At 36.6% G+C, this 12,400-nt stretch overlaps 2 protein-coding genes across 2 annotated transcripts; both read left to right on the forward strand.

Annotated features, from left to right (window-relative positions):
- Positions 1 to 1,745: 1,745 nt before the first annotated feature.
- On the forward strand, positions 1,746 to 8,424 carry LOC113120536 (DBH-like monooxygenase protein 2 homolog). The gene is made up of 13 exons (XM_026290404.1): positions 1,746 to 2,012; positions 2,420 to 2,566; positions 3,302 to 3,454; positions 4,029 to 4,112; positions 4,202 to 4,357; positions 4,505 to 4,607; positions 4,701 to 4,867; positions 4,947 to 5,035; positions 7,249 to 7,345; positions 7,524 to 7,583; positions 7,669 to 7,799; positions 7,895 to 8,003; positions 8,081 to 8,424. Exons 1-13 carry the CDS (start codon positions 1,746 to 1,748, stop codon positions 8,225 to 8,227), a joined length of 1,710 nt encoding a protein of 569 aa, XP_026146189.1. The 3' UTR covers positions 8,228 to 8,424.
- Positions 8,425 to 10,352: 1,928 nt separating this feature from the next.
- On the forward strand, positions 10,353 to 12,266 carry dusp23a (dual specificity phosphatase 23a). The gene is made up of 2 exons (XM_026290400.1): positions 10,353 to 10,781; positions 11,841 to 12,266. The coding sequence occupies exons 1-2, from the start codon at positions 10,512 to 10,514 to the stop codon at positions 12,054 to 12,056; spliced, it is 486 nt and encodes a 161-aa protein (XP_026146185.1). The 5' UTR covers positions 10,353 to 10,511; the 3' UTR covers positions 12,057 to 12,266.
- Positions 12,267 to 12,400: the final 134 nt, after the last annotated feature.

Consider the following 12,400-nt stretch of genomic DNA (forward strand, 5'->3'; position numbering starts at 1 on the left):
TTTTTCACACCACAATCCATTGAGCACATTTCACCAGCAAACATACACTCATTCGCATCCTTCTCTTCACTCTCTGAGGCAAAAGTCTCCAAACTCATCCTTTCTAATCATCCTACTATCTGTCCGCTTGATCCTATTCCATCTCTTTTCCTTCAAGCCATTTCTCCAGCAGTTGTATCTGCACTCACTCACATCATTAACACATCCCTCCACACTGGTGTTTTTCCCTCATAATTTAGACAAGGCTCGTATAATTCCACTACTTTAGAAACCCACCCTCAACCCATCTCTTTTAGAGAACTACAGACCAGTTTCCCTTCTTCCTTTCATTGCAAAAACACTTGAACGAGTTGTGTTCAACCAAGTGTCTGTCTTTCTCACACAGAACCTCCTTGACAGCAATCAATCTGACTTCAAAAGTGGACATTCAACTTGATCTCAGTGGTTGGAGCCCTAAGACTGGCAAGAGTGTAATCCAAATCTTCAATACTTATTCTGCTTGATTTGTCTGCTGCTTTTGACATGGTTAACCACCAGATCCTCATGTCAACTCTATACTGGCAAAGGGCATCTCAGGAACCGTACTCCTGTGGTTTGAGTCTTACCTATCAGATAGGTCCTTCAGTGTATCTTGAGAGGTGAGGTGTCAAAGTCGTAACATCTAACTACTGGGGTGCCTCAGGGCTCAGTTCTTTGACCACTTCTCTTCTCTGTCTACATGGCATCATTTGGTTCTGTCATTCAGAAACATGGCTTTTCATACCACTGCTATGCTGATGACACTCAACTCTTCCTCTCATTCCATCCTGATGTTCTGACGGTAGCTGCTCGCATCTCAGCTTGTCCAACAGACATTTCTAACTGGATGAAAGACCATCACCTTCAACTCAACCTTGCCAAGACAGAACTGCTTGTAGTTCCATCAAACTCATCGTTTCATCACAATTTCACCATCAAGTTGGGTGAAAATTCAAGGCATTGATGTTTGAATACAAAACCACCACTAGCTCTGCACCCTTTTACCTAAATTCATTACTTCTGACTTATGTGCCCTCTAGAAGCTTGCGTTCTGCAAGTGAACGTCGCTTGATTGTGCCATCCCAAAAAAGCACAAAGTCACTTTTATGAACTTTTAAATTAAATGTTCCCTCTTGGTGGAATGACCTTCCCAACTCAATCCGAGTCCTTAGCCATCTTCAAGAATCATCTTAAAACACATCTCTATCTTTATTTGACCCTCTTACTATTAGGACTCCCTTTTCTAATTTAATTATAAATTGAGTGAACAAAATAGTAAATCGAGGGAACGCAATAGTAATTGTGTGCACGTTTTAGTACATTGAGGGAATGAATTAGTAAATCGTGCACATGATTTAGCCTACAATTTTTTTCCTGCATGTCATGTGCGGGGCTCCATATTACTGCATCTAATAATGTTCCATATTTGTTCATAAACATTTTCTCCATCCAAAATTGAACAAAAGTTTATTTATTTTACAATCATACACTTAAAAAAAACCTCAAAGAGAGGCTTTAGACCTAACATAATTAAATAAATAAAATAATAATGTAACACCAGGTGATGAGAAACCTGATTCACCAGACCAGAATGAGAGGAGGAGAACTGAGATCAGGTGAGGGGGTTTACAGACAGCTTAAATAGGGCTGTTAAAGTGCAGTTTCATGTCACTGCCTTCTCAAACATCTTACAAAATACACTATTTATCAGATTTTGAAAAGCAAACATGGTCACAATATCTCTTGTTCTGCTTCTGCTTTCAGTCCAGTGGTCCTGGGCTCAGGAAGACCCTCTTCTGCCTTTCTCTGAACACCTGGACCCCAATCAAAAGGTGCATCTGAAGTGGGGATTTGATGAGATCCAGGGCACAATCTTGTTCGAGCTCATGGTCAGAACCAGTGGCTGGGTCGGTTTTGGCTTCAGCCCCAAAGGAGGAATGACTGGAGCCGATATGGTCATTGGAGGAGTTGGACCCAAAGGCAGTTATTTCACGGTAAAAACTGAGACTTATAACTATCAAAGTCACTAACAGTGGATAATAGTTTATTTTTTTTGATATTTCATTCTTTATTCTGATTCATATGCATTTCATTCAGTAGGTCAGAGGAATTTTATAACTGGGTTTCATTGTGAAATAGTTAATAATTTTGATAGTTTGATATTTTAATTCAATCTGAGAAGGTGGCATTAAGCAATTAATCATAAAATGATTAATATCTGGATATTGCATGAAATACTGTAAAACAACCCTTACATAAGTGTGAGAGCTTTGACCTTTTTAACCAGATATTTCCAGTTAGTTATCTGTAATAGTATGTAAATAAATGATGTATAGAGCATATCACACAAATATGTTGTTATGACTGAAAATATACACAATTTATCATTAATGTTGTTCAGGATCGTCATGCTGGGGGGAATTCAATGCCAGTGATTGACCAGAAACAGAACTACAAACTCCGGTCCCTGAACGAGTCTGATGGGATAACAGTCATGAAGTTTCAGAGGTCCATCGAGGCTTGTGATGAAAACGACTTAACCATCACTGTGAGTCCTGGAACAACATTCCCACATTTTTACATTCTTTGTTGGATCACGTTAAAGTGATCAAAAAGTGAGAGTAAAGACATTTATAATGTTACAAAATATTTATATTTCAAATAAATGCTTAAACAATAATATCAACATATAATTTAGCATTTTTAGAGACAGTTGAGATTAAGGTTTGGATAGTTGGAACAAATTTGTTATTCCATCACCAACAACAAATAATGCTGGAACACTTCATATTTGACACCTACAGTGGACAGGTTGGATAAATGTACTGTTTGTTCCTGTTCTAATGATAAAAAGAACACCTACTTATTGAACTTCAGTCTAGAGCAATTTAGAAACTGTGGTGCAACTACAAAGTCAGTTTCGGTCTCCACTTTTACTGTATAGCATTCAGTAATTTGATCCAGTAAACAATGTAAGCAAAGGAACCACAGCATATTTAAGCCTTTAGGAGTGCTGTGGGTGTCCTCTTTCAGTTAGCATTCATACTGGGAATCTGCTCAATGCTATACACACTAGGACCAGGATGTCTGTACTGATCCTGTTTGTTTAGAGACCCTCAATTGTTGTTGAAACACCTCCCTGAACAGATGGACTGAACTCAAAAACCCTGAAAGTCTAGATCAGAAATAATAGCTAAAGAGTTTTTCATTGTTTGGTTCAGGTGTGGATCAGGTGTTTTTAAATGCCGATAAATGATGGGCTTTTGTCTTATTGTATGATCAGAATGTCCCCATGAAGCTGATCTATGCATATGGACAGACTGATGACATCACATACCACAGCGCCCAAAGAGGCACAAAGGAGGTGAACCTGTTGAAGTACATGCCTCGGGTCAACCCTCCAAACAGCAAGTATTTCGACTTGACTATGATCAATGTAAGAAGGATTTTTATTTTTTGTTTTGCTTTATTTATTTTAGTTCACTAAACAGAGGATTTACAATTCATACTTTAAGCTCATAATAATACGTGTGAAAAAATATGCCAAAATATTTAGACTTGATTACAACGTTTAGATCTTAGCATAGACTAAAGTGAATTAATGGAACAGCTCACTTTAAATTAAAATACAAAACCTATGTAATGAAGACTCAAACTGCTTTAATACTTGGCTGACCTGAGGGTGAGTACATTTTCATTTTTGGGTGAGATTTAGCATGAGATTTTACATTATCCTTGGGAATCGAACCATTGACCTTGACATTGCTAGTGTCTGCTCTACTGTTTGAGTTAGTCATTTATATATTAATGATTTTTGCAAAAACATCTGTCTACCTTTTTTAGACTGGTGATAAAACGACGTAGAATGCATCAAACAATGTCTACGATGCTATCAGTTGTTGCTATTCACTTGTGAATGTAATTCCCCTATGGTGATCTTTGGCTTAAAATACCACATGTAGGAACTTTCACTTTACACTTTAATTATATTTACAATCAAATCATTTCAGTTCACTGTACCAGCCAACCAAACCCACTATCACTGCAAGATCATGAAAGCCCCAACATTTGATCGCAAACAGCACATTTATCGCGTGAGTCTATGAATTTAACACCCATAATCCTGAACTATCCAGCGATCTGTCAATTATCTTCATCTCTGACTCACTTTCATTATGTCCAGATTGAGCCGGTGATCACAAACTTTGACCTCGTGCATCATCTGCTGCTGTACCGCTGCCCTCTGAGCGTGACTGAACCGCTTGAGGTGGAGTGTTACAAATCCTTAAGAACCAGCTTGTGTATGGAGACCATAGCAGTGTGGGGAGTTGGTGGAGGGGTTAGTCTCTGTTCTGCATCAGAAATTATACATATCATTTCTTTCTTGTATTAAATGATTCATTTAAATCTTGGTTAAAATAACTGAGTATTTGTGGGTTCTCTGAGTGATCAAAAAGTATTTCAGATTCATATCCTTTTCTCTAAGGCTTTTGAACTCCCTGAAGTGGCAGGACTTCCAATTGGAGGAAATGTTGGTGATTTTTTCTATAGGCTTGAAGTGCATTACAACAATGCTAATAAAAGTAAAGGTCAGTCGTCAGTGGTTTTTCAATTTTAAAATATCACATTTAGAGCATTCGGAATTACAAAACACTACACCTCTGTGTCTTTTCTCTGCACAGGTCGAGTTGATAACTCAGGACTGCGATTCTATCACACATCTGAACTCCGTCAGCACGATGCAGGTGTTTTGGGGACAGGGCTTGTAGTAGCTCCTGGGTACGCCATCCCACCCAAAGCTAAATCGTTCCTCACGTATGGCTTGTGTGACACTGCTGAAATTCCAAAGGTTTGTATGTAATTTTATCTACTCACACTCGATCAGATTCAGCAGATGACTGGATGATCCTGTGTTCTGTGCTCTACAGGTTCTGGAGACACCAACTGATCTTCAGGTTTTCTCTGTGATGCTGCACACACACTTAGCTGGACGGAAGGTGCGAGTCGGACACTTCAGGTAAACATTTGTAATAATTTGTAAATATCTTGTATGTATATATCACTCAAATATGGCTCTTTGCGTGCTATGCCGGAGAAGATTAGCAGCTAATACTGATTTAGATTACAGTCTGTTCCTCACACAGCTATCATATGACTTGAACTACAGCACACAATTCACACTGTTATTAGACAAAAAGAACAAACCGCTTCCTTGTACCTTTAATTAAGTTGTACCTTTAATGTGATTTAAGAGTACAATACAATGCATTCAAAGTAAGACAAACTAATTGGCCAGATTAGAAACAACAAAATGATCACTTCAAGAAATAGTTCGCCCTCAAGTAGCACTTGCTCACCAGTGGATCCTCTGCAGTGAATGGGTGCCGTCAGAATGAGAGACCAGACACCACCACACCACTCCAGTCCATTAAATAACGTCCTGTGAAGTGAGAGGCTGCGTGTTTGTGATAAACAAATCTTTTAATCTGTCTGTTGATTCTGGCTAAAATACAAGTCTTATGAATAATAATGCTTTTTGAGTCCAGAAAATTGACTCAAATTAATCTATGAAGTAAATGAAGGGAGTGAAAACAGTTTCAAACAAATATGTCAGTGGATTTTGATGTGAGAGGACAACCAGGGATGAACTTTTTCACTAGAGGAAGCAATATCATAGATTATGGAATTGTATTTTGGTCAGAAGAGATGGTTTAAAGTTAAAGAAATCTTGATAATGGATTTGTTTCTTACTAACGCAGCTAACTGTATGTCAAATAGTACACTATGTGTAATGACTATATGTATGTGCATATTGCACATTTTCTGTTGAAGTCTGTATGGTTATACGTAAATTATTTCTGCAATTTCTGGAGCGCGCTCCCAAGAATTTCACTCACCAAGGCACATGTGCTGTGGTGATGTGACAATAAAAGTGACTTGACTTGACTTGACTTTTCACTTCACAAGGTGCCAATTGCGTCGTGTGGATGACTTATGGAAGATTGCGGCGAGCATGATTTCACCAAGTACAACATGTTCCTGGATCAACATCCTTGCTGATCCTAGAACATCCAATCAACCAATCAGAACTGAGATATAATTTTTCATGAAATATGTTTAAGGCTTATAATCAGGGTTAGGTGCTTCTACACCCTTGTTAATTAGCTATCATTTCACACTCATTTTAGGATTAAATTATGGGTAGGTTTAGGGGGAGAGATTAGGTTCAGTCTATATTTTTGGACAATGTTGATCCAGGATCATCAAAAGATGTTGATCCAGGAACATGTCTTACTTGGCAAAATCATGGTGACCGAAGATTGTTTTTTATCAGCTTGTTTGACATTGCATTGCCATTCCATTTGTAAGCAGGTGATGTAATGCTACAGTACATCTCCAATAGGGTGCTGTCAGAAAGAGAGTCCAAACCCATAAAATGATAAAAACATCACAATAATCCACACCACTCCCGTTCATAAATCAGGGTGGTTCTAACACCTTTTCAGTAAATTCAAGCACTTTTCAATGTAAATTTTTTAAAGATTTTCCAGCAATGTGGTAAATTACATGTTAAACTACTTTAGATATTATTGAGATAATATCAAACCACCTGGAATGCACATAACATTGCCAAATTTAACCAACATATTACAGTACATAAATTATAAAATTAAAAAATATATATATATTTTACAGGGTATCTACAGTATTTTAAAATAAAGTTTAAGGCTTTTTAATACCTGCACAAATAAAGTATGAAATTATTCATATAATTCAAGCATTTTTCAAAGCACTGCATTAAAATGCAATCATTTTCAAGGATTTCAAGCAGTCGTACGAACCCTGATAAATTCTTCTGAAGCAAAAATCTAAGTGTAAGAAACAAATTTCTGAGTGTTTTTTTTTAAGCATTTTGGACTCATTCTGACAGAGGATCCATTAGTGAGCAAGTGATGTAATGCTAAACTTCCCTAAATCTGTTCTCATGAAGAAACAAACTCACGTTCATTTTGGATGTCTGAGAGTGAGTACATTTTTAGCAGATTATTATTTTTGTGTGAACGGTTTCTGTAACTGAGCAACTTAAAAGTGCATCCTATAGCTCCGCCAGATCATGCAGATAAAGTCACCACATTTTCTTTTTATTTGCAGTGCAAAAATGTCATTAGATTGGAAACAATGATCTTGCACAAAATGTCTCTAGGTTTAGTAGATTGTTGTCTATTTCAGAGGTGAAAAACAGATTGATTTCTTAGCTGCGGATGAAAACTATGATTTTGAATATCAGGACGTAACAAATTTGGGCAAAACTAAGACGGTGAAGTTGGTGAGTATGAAATGATTCATATAATTCAAACAATGCTGTTCAGTTTACAGTGGTTTAAGCATATAGTATGAAATATATGCACTGCACAATACCATACGTCATATTTATGTTGTCTAAAGGAAGTTTTGTTTTTTCAGTGCATAATTATTAGTAGCATTCAGTCTTTTTGGACTTTCAGGGTGACAAATTGCTGGTGGAGTGCACTTACAACACTGAAAACCGCAGCACACTCACATGGGTTGGTATTGATATAATCACTGTTTTTCATGCAGCTTCTTTCACTGCTTCTCTACATTAAAAAGTTTTTTTTTGTCTGCCCGTAGGGGGGGCTCTCAACCTCAGATGAGATGTGTTTGGCCTTCCTTTTCTACTATCCAGCTATGAATCTGAGCGGCTGTATGAGCTTCCCCAATACAGCTACTTTAAGATCTGAGATGGGAACGCCAGCTCTAAAGTAATCTGCCTTTAAACACTAGCTTTATCTAAACGTCATCCAATGAATGCATTTAGCTCTTATTAATGACCATTGCTTTTATTTGATAATTGCAGTACTTGGCTCAATATGATGTCCAGTAAGACTTGGAATGACACGTCTATCAATCAATACCAACAAACACTGAAGAGAATCGACCAGCTCGTCGTGATTGCGGATTCATTTGTAAGTGTCCACACCTCCACAACACATCAATCTCTTGGTTTTCTAAGGTGTTAACAATGTTTTGTATAATTTTCCAGAAAAACATATCACGCAACACAGGGCTGATTCCTAACATCAGTGTCATCCCGTCTGCACCCTGCATGAGCCGTTGTGACACCAAAAATATTGCTTTCCTATGGCTGCTTCTCTGTTTGTTAGTGCAGTTCATGCAAAAATATTACTGATGTAACCTGCTGTTCTATTCATGTCAAAGATTAAGAGTCAATCAATCTAGATGAGGAGCTCCTTGCAGCTCCACCCTCAAAGGTTTCATAGTTTCGATAGCCAAAGATCCAATAAAATAGCCTATACGTTACTGTAATTATAAATCATATCAGGGAAATTAGGGAAAAAAATATAAGAAAGGAGTTGGGTGGGATTTTTTTTTTTCTTGTGCTTAATAATTAATTCATGATACAGCATGATACATAATTCAGTATATTTTCTCTAATATCCTCTTCACTGAAGAGAAGACATTCAACTGACATGCAAGGAAAATAAAGCCAAAAACAACGGCTGTGTACCGTTTTTGCTGTTGATTAATTATTTTGTGTTTAATATTGTTTTTTGTTGATTAATTAAGAAATGTATTACAAATGTTCAGTGGCTTAAAACTAATAAAACATTCAATGATTTTTTGATTTGACCATTTATAACATTTCAATGATTTTAAAAGATTTATATGTAAAAAAAAAAGTGAAAATAAATAAAATAAATAATTAATATACTAACTCTATCAAAACAAAGCAAACCCGCTTCAAAATCGAGTCATTCAGTCAAAACATTTCCACTAGTTTTCTATCCAACAGGAACATAGTTTACCATAACGCACAGACTGTCAAAATTCTAACAATTAATGGCACTACAAAATCTGCATTACTTGTTATGTTTCAGTTTGACTTGTATAGAATAAACAATATGATATCCGTTTAAACAACAGCAAAAACAACAAGAATAATAATTCAGACATCTGAACTCTTCATTTGTTGTGTGTGAATGTGTAGATTCACTTTAGATAGTATGTGTACTTCATAGTGAAGAAGTCATCAGTACTTTATGGAATGTAAAAGAAAAGTGACAGAATCGCTGTAAGAAAAGCCTTATTGGCTAAATGAAATTTCAGTGTGTGAAAAAAATAAACATACAGCCCTTTGCCTTTTGTACCTTTTTATCTCTCCTACTCCCTTGTCAGAAAGTCAGAAAGATCTTTATTACCAAGTATGTTTCCACACACGAGGACTTTGACTTGACGACAGGAGCTTCCAGTGCAGAAGAAAGTATGGACATAGTGCAAACATACAGACAGTACAGACATACACAGGAATTAGAACAGAAAATGATGGTCTGTAGCACTGACCAGAAGGCAACAGTACGGAGAGAGAGTGGGCTGGGTGTGTGGGGTCCAAAGTGATTTTCTTAGCCCTCTTCAATACTCTGGAGGTGTACAGATCTTGGAGGTTGGGTCTTCGCTGTCTGTTGTAGCTGAACCAAACCAGACATTCCTGGTCCAACTACTACTCTCCCTCGTCCAGATATCTTCTTTCTTTTTCTGTTTCTCTGTGTACAGAGACCAATCTTTTTGTCTTTTTATTGTGCATGCATGTAATGGCAAGACTTGAAATTATGAATTAAGATTTGAATGAGTTATTTCTCAGTTATCAGTAGTTACAATAATTCTAAATCAGCTCTTTTGTTGCAGAAGAAGAGGCGTTACACTATATTTAAAGTCTGGAACATTAGGTCTTCATTTCTTTCGTGCTGTGTTTAAGCATTAAAAAAAAATAAAAAATAAAAAATAAGATTTATCCATGATTTTGACATGGGGTAAGCTTGTGTGAAAAGAAAGTTTAAGCATTTTAGAAACATGTTAATTGACTGAATATTCTGTGAAAACAACACTAACTGTGTAAATGTTATGGACACAAAAGACAGATGTTTTGCTAATTGTGTTTAGAGTTTTGAAAATGTGATTTTAGATTGGATGTTAGCAATTGAAAAAAACTGTAAAGTAACAGATATGGGTGTCATGCTAAAACAATTTTAATACGACTGACTTTATATTTAATGTGAATCTAACATTGAAAGTTAATGTGAATAAAACAAATAACATTTTCACTGACAGTCTAGAGTTCAAGCACTCTCAAAAACTCCCATTAAAATCACTAAAGCTGTTTACACTGTGAAAAAAATAAATAAATAATTTTTTTTTTTTTTACTGAAATGTTGCTCAGCTTTGTAGCCGCTGGAGCAAAAAGTGTGACAACTAGCCCCGGTCTCCTTCTACCATGGCAATTTATGCTTGTGTACTTAAATCAGAAGCAGTATTGTGTAACACTTGTGTGACAGTCACACAGGACACGCCCTTGTTTGCAGCCCGATTCATTCTCTAGGTTAGTCGCTATATAATGTCGCTGTGAAGAAGCAAAGGGCTTTACAGCAGCATCAGCAGCACTTACCGAACATCTCGTCATGTCTCTCGTCGCTCCGCCGAACTTCTCGTGGGTCGAACCTCACAAACTCGCCGGTCTGGCCTGTCCCTCAGAACCTCAGCATTACAAGTTCCTGGTGGAGAATGGCATCAGACACCTGGTGTGCTTGTTAGAATCCAAACCACCGAAATACGACACCTGTCCGGAGCTCATCCTGCATCACATCAGCATAGTGGACTTCACTCCGCCGAGTCTGCCTCAGATCCTGAGATTCCTGAGCATCGTGGAGGAAGCCAATGCTAAAGGGGAGGTGAGGGAGGAACGCTTTTATAGTGCTTTTATAGAACAGGTCCAGCGAAATAAAAGTCTACAGCTTCAATTTCACACAATGTTTAGTTAGACGAGATGTAGCCATGGATGTAGCCTATTTTGTACTTACGATACTATTACTGGAGAGCATCCGTTTCCTGCAAATCAACTTTCTCTTCCGCAAGGGGGCGCTTGGCGGGCAAACAATCTTCTAAAATTCTAAAACAACCTTCTTCAGAATTCTCTATTTTTATTTTTGTATTAAAGACATTACCAAATTAAAAAGAATAAAATTATTATGGTTCTGATTTCTTTAGTTAATTGTGTATTACCAGCTAAAATTATAATATGATTTCAACGTTAACCTGTTACCATAAACGGCTCTTATTGGTCAAACCGAACAGCGCGTAGAAAAGTAACCGATACCACGTGACGCCGCCGAGTGGGCGCTACTCTGAACAGTTTTTATATAATAATTAACATCTAAATGACTTAAATGTTTACTATATATTTTTTAATATTCGAGGCCTTCTGTCTTTCTTATATTGTGAACTTGTAATAATTGATCTAGAAATCAATTGAAAATACATAGAAGACAATAATTATTCATTTCTAGGCTATTTTAGACAAGTAATTGTATTTCCTTTTAAGAAAGAGATTATATTAGTTTAATATCTGTAAAATTCATGTAATACCTGTAAAAATGTGGGCAACTAACACTAGATCAATTTTTTTATATAATTATATAATTACATTTATGCATTTAGCATATGCTTTTATCTAAATCGACTTACTATTCAGGCTGTACTTTTTTTTTTTACCAGTAGTTATAATGCTTAAATTCTAAGTAGCTTATTGAAACCGAAATGCTATAAAACATTTCTAAATAAGAACTATATGTGATCTCTCTCTCTCTCTATATATATATTTAATCAGTTAATAACACATTTTATCAGTTTGTGGAACAATAATATTGTTTTGAGTGTCAACCAAATTTGTAGTGTTTTCATAAACTGCTGTCGGTCAGATAAATCTGATTTTGGTTCTTTGTGCTCCTCAGGCCGTTGCGGTTCACTGCATGCATGGTCATGGCAGGACAGGGACCATGCTGGCCTGCTATCTGGTGAAAAAAAGGAACATCTCAGGTCTGGAAGCCATCAAAGAAATCCGACGCCTTCGAAAAGGCTCCATTGAGACAAAAGAGCAGGAGAAAGCAGTGATAGATTTTCATAAATACATACAAAACTGTTCTCAAAACTGTTGTCAAAAGCATTGACTGCACACCTACAATTCTGTCTGTACACTGAGAGCTGTCTGATCCACATTTGTGCGATCACACACCCACAGAGAATTGAGGTCATGTTTATAACTGAAGTCCAGTTAATATTAAACACAATATGTATATTGGGTCAAAAATGCTTATCTTTGTATTCAGATCTACAAACTTCTCAAAAAAATGCATTAAAATAAAATGAATCGACAATGACTTGATTTCACCTTTTCTTACACATTTTCTAAATTAAAATCTATTGTGAATTTTGAGGGTCAAAGTAGAAACTGTTTGGTATAATGGTCTTGTATTGTAATGGGAAACAAGTAACTAAAAGGCTGAAATGTTAT

The sequence above is a fragment of the Carassius auratus genome, chromosome 20, assembly GCF_003368295.1.
Source record: "Carassius auratus strain Wakin chromosome 20, ASM336829v1, whole genome shotgun sequence".
NCBI classification, from domain to species: domain Eukaryota; kingdom Metazoa; phylum Chordata; class Actinopteri; order Cypriniformes; family Cyprinidae; genus Carassius; species Carassius auratus.